This window comes from Rosa chinensis, chromosome 5 (genome assembly GCF_002994745.2).
Source record: "Rosa chinensis cultivar Old Blush chromosome 5, RchiOBHm-V2, whole genome shotgun sequence".
In the NCBI taxonomy this organism is placed as follows: domain Eukaryota; kingdom Viridiplantae; phylum Streptophyta; class Magnoliopsida; order Rosales; family Rosaceae; genus Rosa; species Rosa chinensis.
Window position 1 is genome coordinate 3683867 of NC_037092.1, and position 25313 is coordinate 3709179.

General features: G+C 36.0%; 1 protein-coding gene and 2 long non-coding RNA genes across 9 annotated transcripts; 2 read left to right on the forward strand and 1 right to left on the reverse strand.

Moving 5' to 3' along the window:
* Nucleotides 1-8506: 8506 nt before the first annotated feature.
* LOC112165154 (lysine-specific demethylase JMJ25) lies at nucleotides 8507-14954 on the forward strand. Of its 4 annotated transcripts, none has more exons than XM_024301590.2 (13): nucleotides 8507-9453; nucleotides 9554-9711; nucleotides 10285-10390; nucleotides 10487-10619; nucleotides 10709-10772; nucleotides 10903-11644; nucleotides 11814-12143; nucleotides 12593-13144; nucleotides 13240-13312; nucleotides 13390-13475; nucleotides 13611-13730; nucleotides 13824-13894; nucleotides 14446-14954. In XM_024301590.2, exons 1-13 carry the CDS (start codon nucleotides 8755-8757, stop codon nucleotides 14447-14449), a joined length of 3138 nt encoding a protein of 1045 aa, XP_024157358.1. In that variant the 5' UTR covers nucleotides 8507-8754; the 3' UTR covers nucleotides 14450-14954. The 4 variants fall into 4 exon arrangements, with proteins under 4 accessions (XP_024157358.1, XP_040362147.1, XP_040362148.1 ...); XM_040506213.1 differs by having other exon boundaries at nucleotides 14450-14954; XM_040506214.1 differs by having other exon boundaries at nucleotides 8508-9453; nucleotides 13827-13894; nucleotides 14450-14954.
* A 1292-nt stretch (nucleotides 14955-16246) lies between these two features.
* On the forward strand, nucleotides 16247-19217 carry LOC112202606. 2 transcript variants are annotated; one of them, XR_005810655.1, is made up of 3 exons: nucleotides 16247-16711; nucleotides 17391-18411; nucleotides 19081-19217. It is a non-coding gene; the product is annotated as an uncharacterized LOC112202606 (long non-coding RNA). The 2 variants fall into 2 exon arrangements; XR_002937486.2 differs by lacking the exon at nucleotides 19081-19217 and having other exon boundaries at nucleotides 17391-18532.
* On the reverse strand, nucleotides 18960-23719 carry LOC112202649. 3 transcript variants are annotated; one of them, XR_005810654.1, is made up of 11 exons: nucleotides 23524-23719; nucleotides 23143-23204; nucleotides 22660-22718; nucleotides 22237-22356; nucleotides 21765-21806; nucleotides 20921-21150; nucleotides 20105-20170; nucleotides 19941-20004; nucleotides 19775-19849; nucleotides 19583-19655; nucleotides 18960-19288 (listed from the first exon to the last, which is right to left on the reverse strand). It is a non-coding gene; the product is annotated as an uncharacterized LOC112202649 (long non-coding RNA). The 3 variants fall into 3 exon arrangements; XR_005810653.1 differs by having other exon boundaries at nucleotides 21087-21150; nucleotides 23524-23718; XR_002937509.2 differs by lacking the exon at nucleotides 23143-23204 and having other exon boundaries at nucleotides 21087-21150.
* Nucleotides 23720-25313: the final 1594 nt, after the last annotated feature.

A 25313-nucleotide genomic window follows, 5' to 3' on the forward strand; every position in this document is an offset into this window, starting at 1 on the left:
AGACACATTTTAAAAGATCCAACTAGTGAAGAAACAAATTGGCACTAGTTTGAATAGTATTAGTTAACTGAAAGTAAGTGGTTAATTGTAAGTATATATAATATGTAAAACTTTTTTAACCACCATTCTTGTGGTGGTAAATGAAAAAACCATGGACCAAAAACTTTTTCATTTAACTTGTAATGCTGAGTTTGGTGCCCCTTTATAAACGCATATTGTTTTCATGGATGGATACTATATAGATTTTTATCAACGCAGTTGACCAAAGTCAAGACTGTATTACACGCTTTCTCTCTATATCTCCTCAACCTTACAATTTTGAATGCTCTATGTAAATTTAGCAGCCTTATTTTTAGGATATGCCACCAATATATTTATAGACAAATGCAGTTACTTACCAGTTTTTCCTCTCATTCGGATAAAATCAGTGTTTTTACAGTTGCCTACCGATTTCAATGGTCAATGTTGGAGTTCACTCTTCCTCATAATGCTTTCATTCGCTTCTATTGCTTGAACTTCCCCAAAACCGAAGTAACCAGAATATATATGTTCAAGTTTGAGAGTTCCTGAAGAGATCTCTCTCACCATTTTCATCATTAAACTATATTAGTTATAATGCTGCCTTGTTCGTGTAAAATATGAATCTTCCTTGCCTCGTCTCCACTCCAACTTTATTCAATGCATAACTACGTGAAGCAATAGTTCCTTATGTTCCAAACAATCCTCAGCATAACTTTCTTCATGTTTCCAATTTAGGATAGTTCATGAGAAAGTACAGGACAATGTTGGCCTTCGCTAAGATTTCAAGGTTCAAAAAACTAATACAACATCCTGCAGTTTGTCAATTGATCCGGAGTTTGCATAAGGAGTCAATTCCGGTAGCATGGGAGAAACCAAAAATTGGTTGGACTAAGCTGAACTTTGATGGATCATCCAAGGGCAAAGCAGAAAAGGCAAGCATTGGAGGGCTATTTAGAAATCACAAGGCAGAGTTCTTACTTGGATATGCTGAATCCATAGGAAGAGCAAACAGCGTCATTGCAGAACTTGCTGCACTAAGAAGAGGCCTTGAGTTGGTTTTGGAAAATGGTTGGAGTGATGTCTGGCTCGAAGGTGATGCCAAGACATTGCTTCACATCATTGCAAAAAGAAAACAGGTTAGATGTGCAGAAGCACAGAGGCATGTTTGTGAGATAAACTCAATTATTCCAGAACTTAACAACTGTGTTTTGACTCACATTTATAGAGAAGGTAACCGAGCTGCTGATAAATTTGCTAAAATGGGGCATTGGTATCAGAAGCCTCAAATTTGGGAGCACATTCCTCCTCATCAAGTGTTGTCCATCATGCATGAAGATGCTGAGGGCAAGGTTCTTTTCCGTAAAATAAGATGAGAGTAAGGCCAGACCTAAGGGGAGTCGAATGAGGCAACCATCATGCCCTGAGGAGGGCACAAAGTTCTACGGGTATATATGTAGCTTGTTTTAGACTATATTATGATACAATTTGGATGCAAATATGCATCCTAGGGTATATAGTTAGGCGCTTGTTCTTTGGATGTATATCCAAGTTTGAGTCTCAACTTTACTACTATTTTTCCTTTTTCAACGTAGTTTTAAAGGTCTGGTAACGGGATGCTCTTGTCCATTATGATTTGCATGTGTATCATTGGGGAATTATATATGATAGAATGATCACCTGAAGCCTGTAACTTTTGTAAATAAAAGCTTAATGCATATATGCCTTGTTGCCTTGTTGGTGCTATATATTGGTGCTGGGGGTTCAGCTTATACCACATCGTTCTCCTAAGGGTGACAGTAAATGTAGGTGATATATATACCAACACGGTTTCAAATTAGGTTGTTGATTTGTAGCTAGAATCTCTTATATATTCTACCTATAACTGGCAGCTGGTAGGGTTTGAAATATGTGCATATGAGTTTGAAAATTGGACCCAGTCCTTGGTGTCTGTTTACTGGAATATGTCAATCTCATCATGAAGTACAACATGATTTTAATCATGTGAATCTATGATAGGAAAAAGAAAAGGATCGAAAATGATATGGAGACGGAAATAGGTAGAGGATCTGAAATTCTGAATATACAATTTTATGTTTTTATTTTCATTCGACGTTTAATTTAGTCGTGTATAAAAAATGGAACAATTGTGTAAGCAAAAAAATGATGTGGAAATAGGGGGTTAACTTCGGATGATATACAAATTTTATGTTGTTATTTCCATTCAACGTTTAATTGAGTCAGGTATGAAAAGTTAAACAATGTGTGAGCAAAAAAATGATGAATTCGTAACAGATAGGTTAACAAATTTGAGTCTGGCTTCTTCATCTCTATCGAGGATCTCTCCGTACTTGCAAATGGATGACTAGAGGTTCCCTTATTCTCGTGTTTCTTCTTGATGTTGCTTTAGGTTTCCTGGAGTTTTCTTTTTGTACTTCTAGGATCTTAGCTTGTGTTCCTTTTCTTTATTTTGTATTTATTCTTTATTATTAATAAAAATCTAAATAAGGGACGGGTAGTGAGATCGCATAATGTGGGAGTCCGTACCCTTCATCTTCGAGTTTGAGGGTGAGACTTACTTATTAAATTGTCCGTCTCAAGAAAACTAATATCACCCAATTTCCTATTTAATTATTAAAAAAAAATCATATATAACGTTTGTTTTTTTAAAAAAAAACCGGGCTAGGGTTGAACTAAGCCAAAGTCTTGCAATCAAAGAAATGAAAACCGGGCTAGGATTGAAATAAGCCGAAGTCTGGAAGCACAGAAAATCCGTTTCCTAATTATTATTAGTAGGTGGAAATGTAGTACAACTACCATACACCTAGTACAGAGAAACGTGCAGCCAAAAAGGGTTGGTTTGGGAAGATGAAATATATGATAGTACAAGATCGATATTCCATACGTACAAGTCTCCACTCTCTACGTGTACTACCTTCTTGAATCTATTGCTACAGCCAATTATAAAAGAGGGCATCAGTATCAGATCTATGATATTGATCGAGCTAATTAAGTGTATATGGCACAGGAGGTTTCAGAATGAAGAAACGTCATTGAGTGCAGCGTTGATGAAGTCCTTAATTTCCTCTTCCGATGATCTTCATGGAGGCGAAGTTAAGGAGATTTCATCAACGCTGCACCCAATTATGTTTCTATCCCTTCTGGACAGTATAAGTGTTTTCATTATAGATCTTCTTCTTCATGCATTGAGATTCTGGAAAGGTAAGTATCCTGGTTTTGGAAAATTATGGTGTTATGTATTGTCCTTGAGGAGCAAGCCTATAGTCATTTTCGGGTTTGTAGATGAACTCTTCAATTTCAGCATTTTTCTTTCCAAAATGCTGGAGGCTGATGAGGGAAATGACCAGTTGACTTTTCTTTGTTCATTAGTTGACGTTTTGAAAAGAAAAATAAAAGTGTTGTATCTTTAAAATTACAACGAAAAGCCTCTCGGGCAACTAAAATTTTGCATATCCAAATTGAGAGCTAAAACCATTGTAGTAGAAACGCTGTTGATCCTAATCATCAGAGAATGAAGATTATAGCCACAGGAAGTAACAGCATCCGCTAAAAAATTTGCTTCCCAAAAAATATGGGAGAAGGAAGAAGCCAACATCTTGATAACGATGAGATACTTGAGCTTCCAAGGAAATTCACAGGTCCTCTTTATACAATTAATAACAAAAAGGGACATCTTTGAGCGCTGAACATTGTACACTTGTTTTAATATATAAATAATTTTCATGTCATATATGATACATGTAACTAGCTAGTAAATTGAACTTTAATTTATTTAGGAATGAGTTTTTATTTTGATGTGGAGTCCATTTTCATTATTATATTTATTTTTGTTTGCTTGAGTAATCACGTACAAGAGAAATCGTGAATCATAATGATTTTTTATTTTCATATTAACTTTAGGTAAATAAACGTGCTATAATTGATTTAGGATGACAAGTACAGTAAACTATACGAGATGAGTTGAGGGTAAAACCGTCGATCGACACTCGGTAAAACCGGACCGAAACCGATTTTGTTGGTTGGTGCGGTTCAGTGCGGTTACTGGGGGTTGGTGTGAAAATTAAACCCCTATAGTTGTCTCTGTTATGTTCCGCCATTCTCTATACTTTTGGGTCAAATTGGACACTTAATCAAGGGCCAAACGCCAGCACCCAGCAAAGAAAAGCCCAATGTGAGCCCAGGAGGCACGAAACAAACATAAACATTAGCAAAATATATAGATGCTGAAACTGTCATCTCTTCTGTTCACCACCATAATCAACTCCTAGTTCATAACCCAGAATCAGACGGTGGTTTTTTCTTTTCTTTTTTTCTTTCGGTCTGGAGTATCAGATAGTGGTCGATCGAGCCTAGCCATTCAGGGCTAATTGATAAGTAAGCTTAATATTTCAATAGAAAAACTAACTTCATATATGACTAATCCAGAAATATCCGCAATGGATGGTTGCGGAAATAGGAACTAGTTAATAAATTTTTTTTTTTACACGAAGTGAAATTGCCACCATTTTGTGTATCTGCCAGACCATTTTATGGCTTTTGTTGGGCTTTTCGGTTCGGTTTCGACAAAAAATGACAAAATCAGATTTTTTTTTTTTTTTTTTTACTTTGTTAAGGGAAACTCAAAAGCTTCCTAGGCCCAAAATAAACTCCTTCAGCGCATGTGAAATGCTCCAACCATGCATTGCAGCACAGTGCCTGACCACTTTGACAATTTCGGGGTTCGAACCTAGGTTGGAGAGCACAACCAATTAGGCAAGAACCATTAGGCCACTTGCAGTGGTTTGAAAAAAATCAGAATTGATCTCAAGCCTAGAGTTATTCCACAAATTATTATTCAAATTTTAAAATGTGTAGGATATAGAGAAAATGGCCTCAGTTTTACTTAAAATCAAAATTGATCTCAAACAATATTTTTTTTTAGAAGAAAGTCAAAATAATTTAGAGCCGTTATATATTCAACAGTATATATATATATATATATATATATATATATATATATATATATATTCACAAAAATATATAAATATAAATTTTTTTTAGACGAATTATATACATATAATAAAAAAAGAAAAAGAAAAAAAATTAATGTATCTTTTCTAGAAGAAAGCTAAAATAATTTAGAGTCATTAGATTTTGGAAGGATAAGATAATCTTTTTACTCAAGAATTACATGGCATGATTTGGCAAATTAGTGAAGTGTATAGATAACATGACATGACACCTAGGTTTGAGGCCACAAATCTTAGGCCTCATTGAGGCCACAAATCATTTTCCATTATTAAATTAGTTGCTAGTTTTTTTCTCTTTGTAAAATATTTAAAGCACATTTTGTCATGCGAGATTCAAACTTGAAACCGCAATCTATCAATGAGAGAGATTAAGGAAGAGCTAGTTGCATGATGGGATTTGTTAGAGTACAATTAGATAGCAACTTAATTAGCAAGGATAGCTGTAGTCGATAGAAGAGATATATAACAGATAAACAGAATACGGATTAGTCAGATTTGTCTGATAGTATTCTACGATCATGAGGGTTATTGTAAACATGCAAGAATGAAAACTTCGAACTCTAGCTTCAGGGCACATGCAAACCCTTCTTGTACGTAATAGTTGTCGTGCACTTAAGTCTCAAGCTAACCCATTTTTCTTCTAAAAACTCCATGAAACACAGAATATGCTTCAGAATTTTTTGAAATAAATTCTCTCTCCGCCTATCTTTTTGGGTATGAATCCATGATTCTATGATCAAAACCTTAATAACTAATAAGCTCGGCTGCCTAAATTAACGTTACAGAATTCTGCATCTTCCTCATTTGATTTCTTCACCTCTACTCAACTGCATCACAATGATTCAAACTATAGCTAGCTAGAAGCTTACGTCAAGAAATAGTTCCTTACACGATAGATATTTCATAATTCTAGCATATAATATGTATAGTCTTTGCATCAATACATTATACATGAATGAGAATTCCAAGTTTTATTCGCCTTAATTCATTGAAGGTGATAGAGGAGCTAGATTCATATATATTCTTGGTTGGCTTGATTCTCATTTGAAAGTTCTTTCTGCATGCATAGTACATTATTAGTCTTAATGATGTTAGCCTTTACAAATCTTTGGAGGTGTCAAATTCTAGCTGGTAGTACTACAAAACCCAGTTCGTTTTTAGTGCTCAGAAATTATCGAAAAGAACCGATTCCGGTGACATGGGAAAAGCCGAGAATAGGGTGGAAAAAACTGAATTTTGATGGATCTTCGAAGGGAAAATCAGGAAAAGCCACCATTGGAGGTGTGATTAGGAACCACAAGGCTGAATTCTTGCTCGGATTTGCGGAGTCAATTGGAGAAGCCAACAGCACCATCGCCGAGGTCACAGCCCTTCGAAGAGGCCTCGAGTTTGTGTTAGAAAATGAGTGGAGTCACGTATGGCTTGAAGGTGATGCCAAGGCCATTCTTGACGTCATTAGGAAAAGAAAACAGATGAATAAGATCAGATGTAAAGAAGTTCAAAGGCATGTAAGTCATATAAACTCGATTATACCAAAACTAGACAATTGTATTATTAGTCACGTATATAGGGAAGGTAACCGAGCTGCTGATAAACTTGCTCAGTTAGGGCATCAACAAGACGAGCCTCGGATTTGGCGGTACATTCCCCCCGATGAAGTTGTTGCCATTGTTCACGAAGATGCAGAGGGAAAGATTGTTATACGTAGAAGATGAATAGCTACAGAAATTAATATTAACCTAGCTAGTAGCTAGATATATACAATTAAATCTTTCGCTCAGATTAATTGGCATGTATATATGGTCTAGACTAGAACCAATTTGATAACGACCACCTACAGTCGGTCTACATATAATAAAGAATAGACTGGTCTATCTCGCAGCATTGAACACTGCAGAAAATAATGAAATGTATAATTTGCCTGATGAAAACCATTTCTTGGATCTTATCTAACAAAGCCAAAGCTGTCGTAGATATGTAGGCTTTTCCATTACTTTAAATTTCTTTGACATGGTCCATAATCTATATATGAAAAGAGTAGTAGATGATGTATACACTTTAATTATGTACAAAAAGAAGAGGAACCTCGATCTAAATGGTATTCCATGGCACGGGTTCGTATATATAAGGAAAAAGCTAGCTACAGTACAATTTTAATAATTAGAGACTTAAAAAAGAACGAAGATCGAAAAGAATAAACTGTATTGGAGACTTCAATTCGTTCTGGTTTGGAAAGAAATATCAACCAAAAACTAAAAGAAAAAAAAAGAAAAAAAGAGAGAGACAAATATGCAGGAAAATTAGATCCTGTTCTGCATGTAGATATATTATTTGATTGAGACATCTTTGGGAAATATAAACAGACTAATGAGCACTAGTCCATGATAATAATAATAACAATATATAGGAAAAGAGTGAAGATTCATTTCAGTTTTCATATCTAAGATGGATTAAAGAGAAAGGAAGACGCTTACTCCAAGCTTTCATTTCCATATCAATATCAAATTCCCAAAACAAAAATTAAAGAACAGAAGCAAACTAACAAACGATCTAATTGAAAAGCTAGACAAGACAAGATTTACCCAAAAAAAAAGGGGCTAAGAACAAAGAAAAGAAGATGGTAGTGTATGGCAATCTATATTTTCAGATTACAAGGAACAGCTAGAGAACAATATGTACCCAAAAAAACAAAAAAATAGATGAACAAGTTTTAACATATATGAAACACTTTATTCTGGTTTGACACTAAATATCACCCTAAAAGAAAGAAAGAAAGAAAAATCAGCAAATTAAATTTTAGTTCTGCACAACAAGATAAAACTTTGAGGCTTGAGTTCTCTAAACACACAAATCTCTGGCCCATAATCACTAAATCCTCCCCATATTCATTGCACTACTAATCTAACAGTAACACGGATAGCACTTACTTCAAGCTTTCAAATCCCACTTCAGTTACCAAATTCCAAAACAGACTACAGAAAAATGGTCTTGCACCGAAAAATGTATCACTCAAACCCTCATCAGCAATACCCAAAACACTTGAGGCTTGATATATATCTCTAAACAAAACAGCAAATTAAATTTTTGTTCTGCACGAAAAGATAAAAACTCGAAGCTTAATATTTCTAAACACACATATCTCTAGCCCATAATCACCAAACCCTCAAAGCATCACACTTGCTTCAAGCTTCCAAGCTCCAAATCAGACACTACAGAAAAAAATGGTCTTGCCCCTAAACATGTATCACACTCAAACTCAAATCCTCATCAGAAATACCCAAAAACCTAAACTAGGCACAAAAATTTGCACAATGTGATTCATCAAAAACCAGGTTCTAGTAATTAGGACTACAAATTTGGCTACTGTCACATTTTAGCAGAGCTATTATGGGCTTTTTGGACTGTCATCAGAATCCAATCCACGAGAGATCTTGAGATTTAAGAAACTGAATCAAACTGTGATCACTGATTGTGACGAGAGTCCCTGATCTGAGTCAGATTGAGGATTTCGAGAGACCTAATTGGACTCTCCATAAATTACCAAACTTGCCACTTGGGATTTTCGGAGATTAAAAGCCTCTCTCTCTCTCTCTCTTTAAAGACTCTGTTTCTTTTAGGAACACAAAAACCCCTAAAACACTTCCTCTGCAAATAAAGGCCTCAGCTTTAATCTCAAACCCTAATTCCGATCGATTTTCCGGCTGGAATGGACCCTCTGGCCGGACCGGTGCCGGAGCATATGCGGTGCACGAGGACGGACGGCCGGCAATGGCGGTGCAAGAGGAGAGTGATGGAGAACATGAAGCTTTGCGAGATTCACTACCTGCAGGGACGGCACCGGCAGTACAGGGAGAAGGTGCCGGAGGAGCTGAAGATTCAGAGGAAGACGCAGACGGCGCCGTGCGAGGATCGCGAGGGCGGCGTGGAAGCCGGAGGAATTAGGGCAAAGAAAGTGGAGGATTTGGTGACGCTGCTGAAGAGGAAGAGGGCGGCGGAGGAGGCGGCGCCGGTGAAGATAAAGAAGGCGAAGGTGAAGAAGAAGAAGAAGAAGAAGAAGAGGAGAGGAGGGGAGAAGAAGTGTGAGTTGAATTTGGAGCTGATAAGGATGGTGCTGAAGAGAGAGGTAGAGAAGAGGAACACGCCGCAGAAGAAGAAGAAGAAGATGAGGGTTTTGGTGGAGGAGGAGGGGAGTGAGGGTGAGGAGGGCCTTGATCTGACCAGAGACTTGCCTAATGGAAGAATGGCCATTTCGTCTTCTTCGTCGCAGTCTTTGGGGGGCAATGTAGGTTCCAATTCGGGCTCTGATGTTAGGGTTGGGGCCGAATTAGGGCCCCCCGTGGCTACTACTACCCGGCGATGCTTTCGGTCCAAGAACATCGAGCCAATGCCTGTTGGCACAGTGCAGGTAGAAGCTCTGACTTTTTCATCTTTCTTGCAGTTGTTTCGAATTTTTGATAATGTGGTTTCGGTGTGAAGTTTGAATCTTTGATTGTTTTCGAGTTTAGGTTTTGCCATATGGTGATGAGAATGAGGGGAGATTGAGGAAGGGTAAGAGGAAGAGGTGCCATTGGTGTCAGAGAAGTGGAAGTAGTGCTTCTTCCAGCTTGATTAAGTGTTCGAGTTGTAAGAAGCACTTGTTTTGCTTGAGCTGCATCAAAGAAAGGTTCGTTATGTTTGGAAGTCAGGGGAATTTGATAGCTGCTCTGTTCTCTTCTGGATTTTAACCGTCTGTTGTTCATCTTTTTCTTTAGATGGTTAAATATGTTGTTACTGGTTCTTGTAGCATGGTGGTCATAGGTCTTAGTATCAGTTTCAATGGCGTATTACTTGAGAGGGGTTGATATGTACGGTATAGATGCTTACTTAAATGCTTAAAGACTAGGATAATGTTTACAAAGTCGGGATTTATGATAAAGCAGCAGTCTTGATCAGTTTTAATCAGAATGTCAGCTAACCAATTGAATGTCAGTCAGTTCAAGGCAAGTAAAATATATTTGGTGTTAACTACTGATCTACACTTCACACTTGATCCATTTGATCAATGTGATGTGTTTCTATGAAATTTTATATGGAACTTGTGGAATTTTTGGTCCGATAGGAGATTCAATGTTAGATTACATAGCATAAAGACGTAGACTCATCTTCAATTGTGCTATTGTTTATAGCTCTATGCTTTATTCCTTCTCCTTGTTATATTGAATGATGTTTAATGCCCTTGGTGTTCAAAACAATTTAGGTATTTTGATACTCAAGAAGAAGTCAAAATGGCATGTCCAGTTTGTCGAGGAACTTGCCCCTGTAAGGAATGCTCTGAAAATCAACCGAAAGATGCTGAAAGTAAGGTCTGACTTTGATTTCAGCTCATTTGTCAACTACAGCTTCCATATTATGATGTTGGATGCTGATGCTTGAATTTGTGAACATTCCTTTCTTTTCAGGATTATGTGGGGGTTAAAAATAAAGTTGAAATTATATTACACTTTCACTACCTCGTCTGTATGCTTCTCCCTGTGCTGAAACAAATCAACCAAGATCAGAAATTTGAGCTGGAAGCAGAGGCAAAAATGAGAGGTAGTGTGTGCAATACTTCTTAGAAAGGTTTTTCCTGGTTTCAGTTTTACGGTCGACAATAAACAAGAAATTTTCTTTTTATTTAACAGGGAAAAAGCTCTCCGAAGTTTATATCAAGCAGGCTGAATTTAGCTGCAGTGAGCAAAACAGCTGGTATGCTCTCTGTTTCACTAAAGTTTTGATGGTACAAGTGAATTCAGTTTCTTTTCATAAAAAGTAAAATAAAAGGAAATTATCTAACTTTCCTGCTTTGATTCTCTGTGCATAATTGATTTTGGAACAGCAATAAATGCAAAGCTCCCATTGTGGATCTTCACAGAAGCTGCCAAAATTGTTCCTATAACCTTTGTTTGAGCTGTTGTCGAGATCATTTTCAGGGGACTTTACGGGGAGGTATAAATACATTTCTCTCAAAGTGCTCTAATATAAATGATACTTGGGTCTCTGGTAAGGGGAAAGTTCAGAAAAGGCCAATAACTACCCATAAGCAAAATGTCCGGTACCTGTCGTCATTTGCATCAACTAACTGGAATGCTTGTAATGCTGTTGACGGTATATCTTGTCCGCCCAAGGAGTTTGGTGGTTGTGGTGACAGCTTCCTTGATTTGAGATGTTTTTTCCCTTTAAGTTGGATCAAAGAGCTAGAAGTAAGTGCAGAAGAAATAGTTTGCAGCTATGAGTTTCCAGAAACTTCAGACATGTCATTGAGCTGCCCTCTATGTTTGGACACGGACCAGAATGTCGATGGACTTCAAAAGTTGCAAGAAGCTGCTTTGAGAGAAAATTCAAATGATAACTATCTATTCTACCCCACGCTTTCAGACGTACATGGTGATAATGTTGAACATTTTCAGAAGCACTGGAGTAAAGGTCATCCTGTTATAGTCCGAGATGTCCTTCGGAGTACATCAGATTTGAGTTGGGATCCAGTATTCATGTTCTGCACTTATCTTGAGAGGAGCATTGCTCGATATGAAAATAACAAGAATCCACAGGAAGCTATCCACTGCTTGGATTGGTGTGAGGTCAGTGAATTTCCACCAACTGATGCCCTGTCAAAAGTTTGAAGATTATAGGATAGTAGACTAGTTCTCTCTTAGTTCACAATTATCTACAGCTAATCCCTTCTTAATTTTAGTCCTCAAATAGAAAACTGGTTGTGTACTGACTAGCCTTAAAAAAATGATATGGCAGGTGGAAATGGGGATCAGGCAGTATTTTATGGGTTCATTGAACGGGCGAACACAAAAAGACATGTGGAGTGAGACCCTGAAATTGAAGGGTTGGCTTTCTTCACAATTATTTAAAGAACAGTTTCCAGCTCATTATGCTGAAATCATCCAAGCTCTACCACTTCAAGAGTACATGAATCCCTCGTCTGGTCTTTTAAATGTTGCTGCAAGGATGCCACAGGAAATCCCAAAACCTGATCTAGGTCCATGTGTTTATATTTCGTATGGGTGCAGTGAGCAGTTTGTACAGGCTGATTCAGTGATAAAGTTGTGTTATGACTCATATGATGTGGTAAGCTTTGGGCATCTCCATTGTGCATTAGTGTCCTGCTTTTTGTTTTTTTCTTTTTTCTTTTGATATATGTTGTCATGACACATTTAGGCACGACACTCTTTAAGTGTCCAAGAAACTGTAACTGCAGTTCTTGCATATCATCTGAATCTATGGAATCAATCCTGTAGAACTGCCACCTCATCAGACCAACTTCACCCAGCATTAATCCAACTTTTTTGTATTTCTTTCTAGTTCAAATTTTCAAGCTTTTTGAAGAACTACTGTCGAAAGTCTATGAAAGAGAAAAGTAAGCTTTATAGTAAAGCTTCATCACTTGCATCTCTATCATGTGCATTGCTTATTTGCTTTTCATTTTATTTTTTTCTTTCCTTTTTAATGTTAGTTTCACATATGTAACGCTTTTCTGAGGGTTCTCTGCCATTTACCTTTGGGTTTTGTGACCACAGGTTAACATTTTGGCACATACATCAGATGCCCCTATTTCTGATGAACAAGTTTCTAAGATAAGAAAGTTACTGAAAAGGCACAATCAAAATCAGAGGGAGTCTTCTAGGAATACTTCTGAACAAACTAGAGCAAAAAAAGTGAATGGAAATTCAGCATTGCATAGTCAAAACAAGGAACAAGTGAGGTCACATAATGTGATTGGAGAAGAGATGCATTTACGGAAAAGAATTGCAAGAGAATCTTGCTTCTCTGCTGCAACGCGTGAAGAATGCACTAGGAATCTCAAAGAGAGTAATATGTCACTTGATGGGGAATCTGATGTTGATTCTGAGGCCACGTTGAGTTGCTCTGGGTCTATCAATGGTGATGAAACATCTGAAGATGAGGAGTCACCGGATCTCCTTGAAAGCTCAAATGGCCATGAAAAACCCTTTGTAGAGTCATGCACTGCACAGTGGGATGTTTTCCGCAGGCAAGATGTTCCGAAACTTGTAGAATATCTCAGAAGGCACTGTAATGAATTTACTCGTAAATATGACGTTCATAAACATGTAAGTTCTAAACTCAAAGTAACTTGGTCTTAGGAGGCATAGTAATGATTTTGCTTTTCATCTAGGTTACCTTCTAACTTGTGCTTCTATTGTAGGTTGCTCATCCAATTCTTGATCAGAGTTTCTTTCTAGACTCGATTCACAAAATAAGACTGAAGGAGGAATTTAGTAAGTATAATTATTGTTGTTTTTATCACTTATTGTTTTATGGGGCATTGAAAGTAACCATCTCATGGTATCACCAGAAATTGAACCTTGGACTTTTGAGCAACACATTGGAGAAGCTGTCATCATCCCTGCTGGATGCCCGTACCAGATTAGTAGTCCTAAGGTATCATGTGCAACACCACTATCATAATTTAGTAGATATTATGAAGTGCCTCATATTCCATTCAGTTGAATAGTTGAGCATCCAAATACCATTCATGATACAGTTTATAATCTAATCCTGCTATTGGAGATGCAGTCTTGTGTACATGTGGTGCTCGATTTTATGTCTCCCGAAAATGTTACCGAGTGCATCCAGTTGACAGATGAAGTTCGCCTGCTTCCAGAAGATCATAAAGCAAAAGTGGACAAGCTGGAGGTGAACGTTTAATGATCCTTGTTTCACCGTCTTCTTTTCTTCTTAAAATTCATACATAATAGATCAATGATAGAAAGTGCCTTTACCTTGTAGCAGGTGAAGAGAATGGCACTCTATAGTATTAGTTCAGCAATCAAAGAAATACGTGAGCTTACTTGTGCAATGTAAGTAGAAACCCTGCTGAGAAAGACGTTTATCTCTTTTGTGCTTCTACATTTAGTGTTTTTTCTTATTCATATTTGTCAAAAAAATATTAACAATAATAATAATAAAGAGGAGATTCTTGCTTGAAGCTATTGAGTATCTTGTGGTAAAAGCTACATCACTCAGGCTTGAGTTTCCCAAATAGTTTGAGGGTATCATACTGGCAATAAATGACAGGAACATCTATTGAGATTGTGAAAGCATCAGATGAAAGGAGGGGTATAAAATTCATTTTTGATAGTATAAGGAGTGACGAAATAATTCAGAGTTTTTTTTGTGCCTGCAATTTAACAAAGTCAGATATCATTTTGCATGCAGTCTTTACAACTTAATGTATTGTGCTTGAATAACTTAAAGGGCTTTAGCAAATTATGGAACTAGTACTGTTATGCACTATAGTGATTGTTCTCTTGGTGAGTTATAGACTTTTAGTTATCAGTTTTGAGCGTGGCTATGTAGATATCAGTTTTTTGAACACTGCAGGGTTTTCTAAACAATTGTTGTTTGGCAGGTAGTGGTTAGATGATCACAGCTGTAGTTTCTAAGAACGTCAAGAAACTGCCTCTGCTCTCCAAATGGGTGATCTTTTGCAGAGACTGGAGGGTAGACTGTACAAATGTACAATGTTGAATGGCAGGTAATGGTTAGATGATCACAGCTGTAGTTTTTAAGAAGGTCAAGAAACTGTCTCTGCTCTCCGAACGGCTGGTCTTTTGTGGAGACTGGAGAGACTGTACAAATGTACAATGAATTGGTTGATTCAGTATCTGGAAGTCTGGAACCTACCTCAGCTCTCTGTACGACGAGTCTATATGTACATTGTTGATTCATTTAAATTCTATTGTACAGCCAAGTGTATATTAGCATATTGGTTGCAGTCCTCCGATAAGTGCAGTGTTTTACCAGTCTCTTGTGCTAGGTCATAGTTCCTTCCCAGACATTAGAAAGAATGAGAATAACTACGTTTCTTTTAAGTTTTATCTAAAGACTCGGAATATTTCTCAAAGTCTTTTGTATAAACAGCCATGTCACGAAAATTGACGTTTTAACATTCCAAATAGGAAGACGTTTTTTGACACAAGATGCCTCAATTTCTTACGACAAACAAGTTCGTACTCAGGGCCGGCCCTAAGGGGGGCTGTCGCCGGCCTTCTCAGGCCACCGACTTCCGGCAATTTTCTTTTTAGATATAAATATAGACTTCTAAAATCAACTATATATTTTTTGTCGCTAAAGTTGGATAACTTACCGTCCTAGTTCAGTAGTTGAGGATTCGTGTGGGCTTCCTTTATGAAGCACGCACCTAGGTTCGAGTCATTTTTGCTCAATGCGTTTGCCCCTTTTTTTTTCTGTTTTCTTTGGTTTAAACACCTCTAGGTTTTTTTCTTTTCATTGTTACCAGTGTCTATGGGTTTAATTTATTTTGCCCGTTATAATTTGAGTAAACAATATAGAGGTTAGAAACTACTCCATGAAGAATATATTTTGATTGAACACCTTTATATGAGACTAGCATTATTCGCCTCAAGTCTCCAAAATGTCAGGATCAGTATGAATCGTACTTAATTATTCCTACGTTTTGATAAAATCATTCATAGTTTCATACTAGTTCATGGGCAAAAGTGTGATTTCTTTAGAGACTTTTTTTGGAAGGCCTTTTCCGACAAATCATCTGCCGGCCAAGATGTTGTTTTTTATTTTTATTTTTGTCAGATTTTCGTCCAGCCTAGGCACGGTAACCGAGTGAAGACATCAAACCTGAAAAGGCCCAACTCCTAGAATTATATCATCAGAAATCGGCTAAAAATTGCAACCGATGTCTTTAGGGGTGTTGAGGAAGATTAAAATTGAGACATCAGTTTTTAACTGATGTTAAAAATGAAGCTACTCGTCGCTTTTTTATAAGCACTTGATGTAAAAGTTACGTCGTTAAGACGTTTCATTTATAAGAAACTGATTTCTTTTCTTGTTATGACATCGTCTTAGACCAAGAAATCAATTTACTTTCTAGTGTTTGACATATGTTATTTAGATAGAACCATTGTAATTATTCTTTTGTGACATCAATTTTTTTTTTTGAGATTTTTTTTTTTGTATTTGCTTTAATTTCAAGTTCAAAATAATTTGCTTTCAAAGTACATACGCTAGTTATTTGTGGAAACAATCGTAGTAATCATTAGAATGAGAGTATATACGGTAAGCAAACAATATTTTAATGGGCTTTGGGCATATAAGACAACCTACTTTTTTTTTCTTTTTTTTTTTGAGAGAGAATATAAGACCACTATTTAGCTCCACATATCCTTGAAACTGGGTTAACCTACAATGTCGCCGAAAATGGAGAGGAGAGTGCTCTCAGATCTGGTGGGTAAACGAAAAATCTTTCGAATTCGTAAAGTTCTGAAGATCCCTAAGATCATTACTATCCTAAGATAGTAACAGTGGAGAAAAACCCTTTTTCTGCTGTTGCTGCATTATCTTCGGTATTGGCCTCCTATACTGTCCCCGCCGAAAGGTTGGAGATGGAAGCAAAGGCTCATCTCAGAGCCATCCGCCCGCCGTGAGGAGGCAGCCAATACTGAAGAGAATGCAGAAAAAAGGGCCGAATCTGGGATTCTTTCTCTCAACAGTTACTATCTTGGGTATGGTAATGATTTGAGGAATTTTGGGCACTTTATAAATGCGGAAGATTTTTCGACGACCCATCAGGATTGAGAGCACTCTCCACTCCGTTGGAGCAACTGCTTTGGAAGCCAAGCGGGTGGCAAATGATTCAGGTGAGAACTGTTTTCCGCTATGTGTTCACTTGAACTTGTCTGCACTTTGTGTTCACTTGATCTTGCGGACGCTTGTGTTAGCTTCCCAGTTCCCACAATTGGTTTTTACTCGGGTTTTTTCAAGTCATTGAATTTTGGTTTCGGTTCACAGAGAGAAGTTGATTGTCAGTTTTTCTATTAGAACGGAATGCATAATCATGGCTGCCAATGAGATTAGGTCTTGACATTAGGTCTGTTAAAAGAAGCTTAAGTACAGAAATTGGGTTTAGTTGACAGGTCAGGATACGTAGGTGATTATTTTCTTGTTTGGTTGCAAGTATGTGTATTACACTATTATGTCTTGGCTATCTCTTGTACTTGATGAAGGTTCAGTGAGGACTGAGGAGTGTTGATCAGCATTGCAGCTTTGTTAGTCAGAAGTTATTAAATACGTTGTCTTTTAAGTGTGAAGCAGGGCATGAGATGACTCCTATGTGGCTTAGGCTTTGACGTTGGAGTGTCTAGAAATTTGGAATTTGGTTAAGAATTACTTGCATCATATTGGTCTTCTTGCCAGTGGTCAAGTTAATGCTATACCTACTTTTCTATAGGGGATTATAAATTGCTTGAAGTTATCTCACTTGTTTACAAAGATGTGAATGAAATAGTTGCTGAAATTTTGGTTGTCCTTCTATTGTAGACCAAGAAGTATCCAAGCCAGGAGAATCAGACTCTGGCAAGAGTGAAGCTGATTCCTCAGGAGAGAAAAGGGAAGCTACACCAAGCACATGATTTCCAAGTTGTGTTTTTTTTTTTTTTTTGGGTTGGTTTACATTACTGATGCCTGCTTCATGGTTGAAGCCAGTGGTTTTTCCAGCATTAGTTACTGCGTGTGTTTGATCTAACTATGTGAAGCTATTCTGCTAGATCAGTAGATCATGCTTATAGACTGACAGATGCTTATGTATGTGAACCATGGATTTTGTCATTTCTTCTTCTTCATATCTTTAGATTGATGGATATTTGTCTACCTCTTGAATGATCATGTTATCTGTTAAAGCCTTGTTAAAAAAAGCATAACGAAACTGAAAGAAAGTATAACGATCAACTCCAATCACATTGACAAGGCGTGAGTGATGATATTTGGTTGGTTACAGGGAAGTTGAAAAGTTCAATCAAACTGTCAAGCTGGTAAGTGTTCCTGCATTGGCTAGCAGCTAATAGATGCTTGAGAAGAAATAGCAGCAAGATGAGATCATATCAAGCTCTTGGATGATGAAAACGACGTCATATGAATGAGATATCTCTAGTAATTGTGTAATTTCGTAGACGATTAGTAGGACATTCAACTTTAAAATGAGAATGATTTAGTGCTGGTACAACATAACAACCAAAAAGCTAGATCGAGGGATACACCGAAGAACTCGGAAGAAAAATGTCTGATACTTGATTATGTTGCGTGTCAAAATCTCTGTATAATTTTTTTTTTCTTCACTTAATCGTGTCCTCTTCCTTACCACCAAATATCTAGCAAGGTCATCTTCTCTCTCTCTCTCTGCGAAGCAAAGAAGCAGACCTTCACTCTCTACTTCTCTCTCCCTCTCTCACTAACACTGTTTATGCGGAGCAAAGAAAGAAAGCCACGCCAGAACTGAGAGTTGCGACTGGTGTTGGGGGCAATACGGTAGAAGAGACCAGCAAGCAGCGGCAAAATCGGAATGGTACTGTTCATAAGGGGATGGAACTTCAGAGTAGAAAACTAGAAAGCTTGCCCGCGCTTTGCTGCGGGATTTATTGTCATCATTGAATTAGAGCTATGTAATGGGAAAAGCATTGATTACATATTGGTGGAAATTGTTTAGAAAAAGAACTGTTCCTATACATAAGAATATCGTTAGTTTTAGGGTAATGAGCGTATGTGAAATAGGTAAAGAAAATAATATTTCCAATGAATACAAGGTCTCAAACTTGGGAAATGGCAGAGAGATCCATACGCTTTTTAGGGGCAAACCTAGACCAATCTCTCATGTTCTCGTTTCTACTACAACTTAGGTCACTTGCTCAATCTCAAGGAACTAACTTTTACAACTCTAATAAAAAAAAAATAAAAAAATTCATCATTGCAGTATACTGAAAACCAGTTCATGAATCAAAACATATGCCATTATCGAAAACACATACCAGTATGATCACTTATATTTCTGAACTTTACAGATAACAAATAGATATCTACTTTGACGTTGGTAAGAAATATGCATGGACATAAAACTGTAAGGAGAACTGAAAGCTATCAGATATCGATTTCATTAATGACAAACATTTTACATGTTTATTACATCATATTTTACAGCATTCAAATTAATTATCTGTCACTGCCTCTTCCTTTGCAGGAAATAACAAAAACAATTTTCAAAAGTGCTGCCTTTCTCAAAGAAAGAGATTTCAGACACAACAATGATAGAAGATCTCTCCTATAACAAACATGTGAAAAAAGATCTCAAAGTTCCCAAGTCCAGCACCTTTGTGTGACTAAAAACTTCACAACATGAGCATTGAAGCAGGCTGCTATACATCTACTCATAGCTGACCGAGTTATCACTGTTTCACCCAAAGAAGTAAAAGAAAGATGTTCAACTGCAGTCATCATCCAAAGTTACAAAATCTTGCAGATGGAGAATTTGAGAAATGCTATGAAAACATAGTATTAACTAATGCACACCTCCACATCAAAACAAAAAAAAGTATCTATTTACATCATGAACATTACATTAAACAACACTAAACTACTTGGATATATGCATTTAGCAGATACCAGGCATAAATAGTGATATAGATATTGAAATTGAAAACTGTAAAATGATGTCCGAGACTGTAAATACTTTATCATCTGACCTCTGAGTGCCACAGTGTTGGAGGATAATACAAATAAATCAATGATCAAAATCACAGAAGGACATTCCCACACCTGTAGAAGGGGTGCTTGAATTAGATTAGACGTGGAGTTTAACCCGGTATACTTAAGAGTTAAGGAGAGTTAAAAAAAAAAAAAGTAGAAAAAGAAACCATCAGATTTGCAAACCATACCAGATTTGTAAGAGAACCTTTTGAGGTTTTAGAAGCAATTTGTTTTGTATCTTTGATATACTGATATTGCTTAATCTGTACAGAAACAGTATAAAGAATGCATAACCTTTAATTGTCAAGAAGTGCAAACATAAGATAAGGAATTTAGAGATGAATAAAAGCAAACCTGTAATTATCAAGGCAGCAAGACAGCTTTTATATGAATCTGAAGGATGCTGAATTTTCATTTTCTGTCAAAAGCTTATGCATTATATGTTGTTGCAAACGAATTATTTTTCTAAGCTTAACATCAGATGAAAAACAAAACTGCTTGAAGTTTAAAGCACTTACTTTGGTACAGTAAGAAGTAGTAGGTTTGTTAGCTAGTAGTGTCTGCGCGTTGATGAACTGACTTTTCTGCAATAGAAATTTGTTTGTAAGAATGATGTAACAACATACTTGGAGCAGCTTTATCACTATAAACTGAACCAAAGAATATGGTGCTACAACTATCTAACAAGCAACATGAATGACATTCTCAAAATGCAGAACAATAATCTTGGGAATGTTCTTTTCAAAGATGAATTCCTATTGAATTCATACAGATCTAAAGGATTGTCTCTACGGCAGAGAGTGATTTTGAAATAAAAAGCGGCATTGATATAGTAAGGCATACAGATTCAGAAAACAATAAAGATTAAGGAGGTGACAATTGTCAATATTCCAACGATCTTCTAACCCTGAATTTAACAGAAATGAAATACTGAAATAGACATCCATAAGCAAAACAACAATCTTGCTGTAGATACCTCAGTGAATTAATTGAAAATTGAAGAGCTTCAAAATGAGCAAGAATTCAAAATGGAAGGAGTAGTAACAACAGATTTAAAATTGAAGCTGGAAACAGAAGGAAACAAACAAAATAGAAAGAAAGTTGAAAACTGAAAGTTGTAGCAAAACATTTTGGATACTGGAACTATTGAAAACTCAAAAGTTGGCGTATTAAATGACATAAAATATTATGTATTTAAAATTAATAAAAAAAAAGGACAATGATAAAGGAAAAAGATAATAAATGTGGCTGTGTATTTGTTGTGCTTGGAAGTATCAGATTGAAATGGTGGATTCATAAGATAAACAGAGAACTGATTTCTATCAGATTGTTACCTTGAAAGTATTGCAGTCAATTACTAAGATGCCAAGTCACAGAAGAAATAAAGTTCCCACAATATGAAAACATTGAATTAATGCCTCAATTCTGACAGATCAATAAATCCACATAAAGTGACCAATGTAAACTAAATTGAAGAGCAAATAGGGATCGAAAACCAACCAAATTCAGGGGTGAATTTCTGCGATTTCGGCAGCTTGGCTTCTTTATTAGAAAACCACGCGTTCTGATCACCCAATTAAATATAATTCAAATGGACATTACATAAACATATACTATATTAACAAAATTCATAACTCTGGAATAGATTGGAGCAGAAAACTGAATAAAAGTAAGATGTGCAGAAGTTGAAAAAATAACTGTAGAAAGATGATTTGTTTCAAAATCAAGCCTTTTCTATTTGCTTTTGGTATAAGTTTGTTTTCTTAGATTATCAACTAAATCTCAGTTTGGGAGCTGTATAAAACCAAACGTGTAAATTATGATAGAAAGTAAAATTGTTGAAGTAAACAAAGAAGTTTGTAAAGAAATTCAATCAAAATTCAGCTAGAAGTGTTATTCATTTACAGCTAGAATAATATTCTATGTTTAGAAACTGGTAACTCTTTGATTCAAATCAAAAAATATATCAGCTGGTTAACATCACAGACTTGAATGAACTTTTTGGCAAATAGACAAATAGAAGATTATGTTGACCAAGCCCTCATTGTACCACCCTCATAATTTGGTATGTAAGTTACGCAGTGGGTGCGCATTGTACCACCCTCGACATCGAACTTTTTGACCAAGCCTGGTCCTCATTTAACAAAACAAATATACACATAGAAGATTACTTCTTACCTTAATGCGGTCAACTCGATTCTTGTTGCAGAACCTAAAAGCCTGTTTTAGATAGAAAAACAACAAAAGCAAGGTTGTCATAAGTTCATGATAATCAGAGAACAAAATGTTCCGGAATTAAAAATAGATTTGGGCTTTATTATGGGTCATTAAAATTTCTACTATTTATCCGAATATTGTCAAAAATTTGAAGGCCTAGCATCAAACAAAACAACAGATAACAAATCATATCGGTTGCCAGGTTTCCTCTACAATGTCATTTGTGGCAGAATTAATATCACTTTGACTATCTAAGTTTAAATTAAAGATCTTGATGAAACCAATCATGAGCCAAGAGCAATAATACAAAATCCAAATTCGATTCCAGAATTCCATTAAGAATCTAACATAATAAAACCATTTACTTTACATTTAATAGGATACGTGGTTGCCATACATATTGGCATTTAGAAAGACCCTTTAATAAACTTACCAGCTTTTTGTGGCAGATGAATCCAATTGCCACCAGTTCCATGAGTGTCAAGACTTAGCTTCATCTTCCTCAGGAGACCACTGTCCTTTTTTGACATTAGCTTTGTCACAACACGGAGCTCTTGCCATGGTCAATAATATAGAAATGAGATGTGATTATCCTAAACTCTCTATAATGAACAAATTGATTATGAAATTACTACAAATTTGATAGAAGTATAGGACCTAAGAACAATAAAAATGCAAAAGAACTTCTTAAGTAGTCTAAAAGTACAAAACCCAGAAGGCACGTTAGCAATAACTAATCCTATCTTATAAGTAGTCTACGAATAATAAAAATGCAAAAAAAACTTCCATTCGCGACTCAAACTCGTAAACCAATTGAACCACACAATTCGTAATGCAGAAGTTGAGAATCACTTACCACACTTTCCTCAGCCTCTTTTGGCTGTGATTCTGCTCCAAACTCGTGTGTGTCATTGCCTGTAAAAACAAAATCAAGAAAAGCCTTTCAATGACCTATACAAATCAATAAAATCTCAATCAATATCAAAATTAAAACCAATTTCCTACTTGTTGATATCTCAATAATCCTGAACCAAGGATCCAATTCTTCTAACTTAATTCACCAAAGCACACAGAGTATTCCCCAGAAACAAAGTTCCCTACTTTCAAATACCCTACAATCTCAATTGCATGTATTTGTTAAGAAAATCCTTATATAAAATTAAGGATGAAAAACAGAATGTTATATAAAAACTAATAATTGATCACTTTCACTTTCACTTTGTACCCAATGTCATTGTAATCTTCGTTTTTTAATGAAGTTATTCATTGATCAAAAAAAAAAAAAAAAACTACGCCCACAGAAGATATGCAAAGTAATTACATTTAGTAAGAAGCCAACCTCATTCACATGCAGATCCACCAATGCATTTAACTCTGCTTGTCTAAGGAGAGCAGAATGCCCTTTCCAAGGAGACATTCCAACAATGATTAGAAAATGTATGATATCATATACACTTTGTAAGTTTTCATAAATAGAAAAAAAAAAAAAAAAGTTCAAACTTCAAAGAATGCCATGAAGGCATCTAATTAAACTCACCAAAAAAAAAAAAAATTCTCTGCCCCCTTTCTAAGATAATTTACTCTTAAATTTGCAAATTCCGTCCTAATCGATTGCTATATTACTGAAGCCCATTCAATTCCACACAGCCATATACTCAATTGCTTCCAATTTCCGAACCAAAACACCGCAATAAACAAACAATAAGTCCCAATACAATACCTGTAATCAGAATCGGAGGAGCATTGCAGGAACATTAAGGGAGCTGATCTTCTTAGGAAAAAAAGATCATCAGACCAACTTCACCCAGCATTTATCCAACTTCTTTGTATTTCTTTCTAGTTCAAATTTTCAAGCTTTTTGAAGAACTACTGTCGAAAGTCTATGAAAGAGAAAAGTAAGCTTTATAGTAAAGCTTCATCACTTGCATCTCTATCATGTGCATTGCTTTTCATTTTATTTTTGAGAAAATTAGAAAAAAACCCAAAAAATGAAGCTCCTTTTAAAGGAAACCCAATCATATGTTTTCTTTTAATCTACACTCATTCACATAATTAAACCTATCATATAGGTTTTAAGTCTATAATTAAGTTTTTTTCTCTTTTTTTAGTTTGACTATTTTACCCTTATCGTCGAAGAAGGAAAAAATTCCTCAAATATAGGTGTTTTTTTTTTAATTTAAATATGGCATCAGTTATAAACACAAATTAGAATTTAATACCATCAATTTATTTTTCCTAATTTAAAAACGATTACTTGCCTTAATTATTGCATATCTCTTCCTTTTTTATTTGACCTATATATTTGCCATTTTTTAGTAGATATGTTTGTGTAGATAATCCTATTATTAAATATGTCAACGTGATCAATTGCCATTAACTGATGCCATATTTTAGGAGATATGTTTGTGTAGATATTCCTTATTTAAAAAGATTAATGGTCTTAATTATTGTATATCTCTTCCTTTCGGATTTGATCTTTATATTTGCTATTTTTAAGTAGATGTGGTTGTGTAGATATTGCTATTAGATTTCGTAGATTTCTCAATCTGATTAAACATCCTTTTGTGGAGGTATTCCTATCATGTAGTGATTAAACATCCTCTCATCAAGGTATGTCATTTTGCTTTTTTTTTCTTCCCTTTTTTTGAATGAAATTTGATTCCCCATTCCAATAGGCGTAGGTATAGAATCAATATTCCATGTTCATTAATTTTTCATAATAGGGTCCATGTTATTGTAGATGATGGAGGGTGCAATCAGATCAAGCGCACTTCAGTAATTTCAGCCCTTAACTCGTCGGTCATAACACGTCCAAACTTGAGAAGGTCGCACCTAAATTCCAGGTGGGTGTACTCTTTAGCCATCAAAATTAACTTGTAGTATCTATTGAGAAACAAGAAGATGAAACAAAACCCTGCAATCAAGAACTTGTATAGTCTATCATACCTACTCAATATCAAAAACCTAGAACCATCACAAAATAAATACCTCTTCGTCAGGAGCACACACACCTTTTGAATAGATAGCAATCACAATACTCATCAACCGTACCAATCGGATATGCTGTCGAACACAGGCAACCCACCAACATCTGATTGTGCAATCCATTTATATCACAAGCTTGTAGAGATATTGACACCAGCTTTGAATGTGCATATTACACTTTTCAATGTGAAGTTACGTAACCTCCAACCCAGAGGAGAATTATCAATTGCTGAAATCAAGGGTTGAGTAATTCTGGGCGACGTCTATGGGCAGCCGTTTCATGATCGACTTCCATCAGCAACATTACTGGATTTTATTATCAATCCTATTTAATAGGTGAATGGGAATTTGAAAGTGGCAGATTCAGTAATTCTTAACAACATTGGGTTTTATTATTTAGTCTATTTAATAGGTTTTTTATTTTGCATAAATCTAATTAATTGGTTTGGGTGTATATTAAAACACACTTATGGATGGGTTTATTCTAAAAGAGGTGTGTCAATTTGGGTGTAGAATCAAATTCCT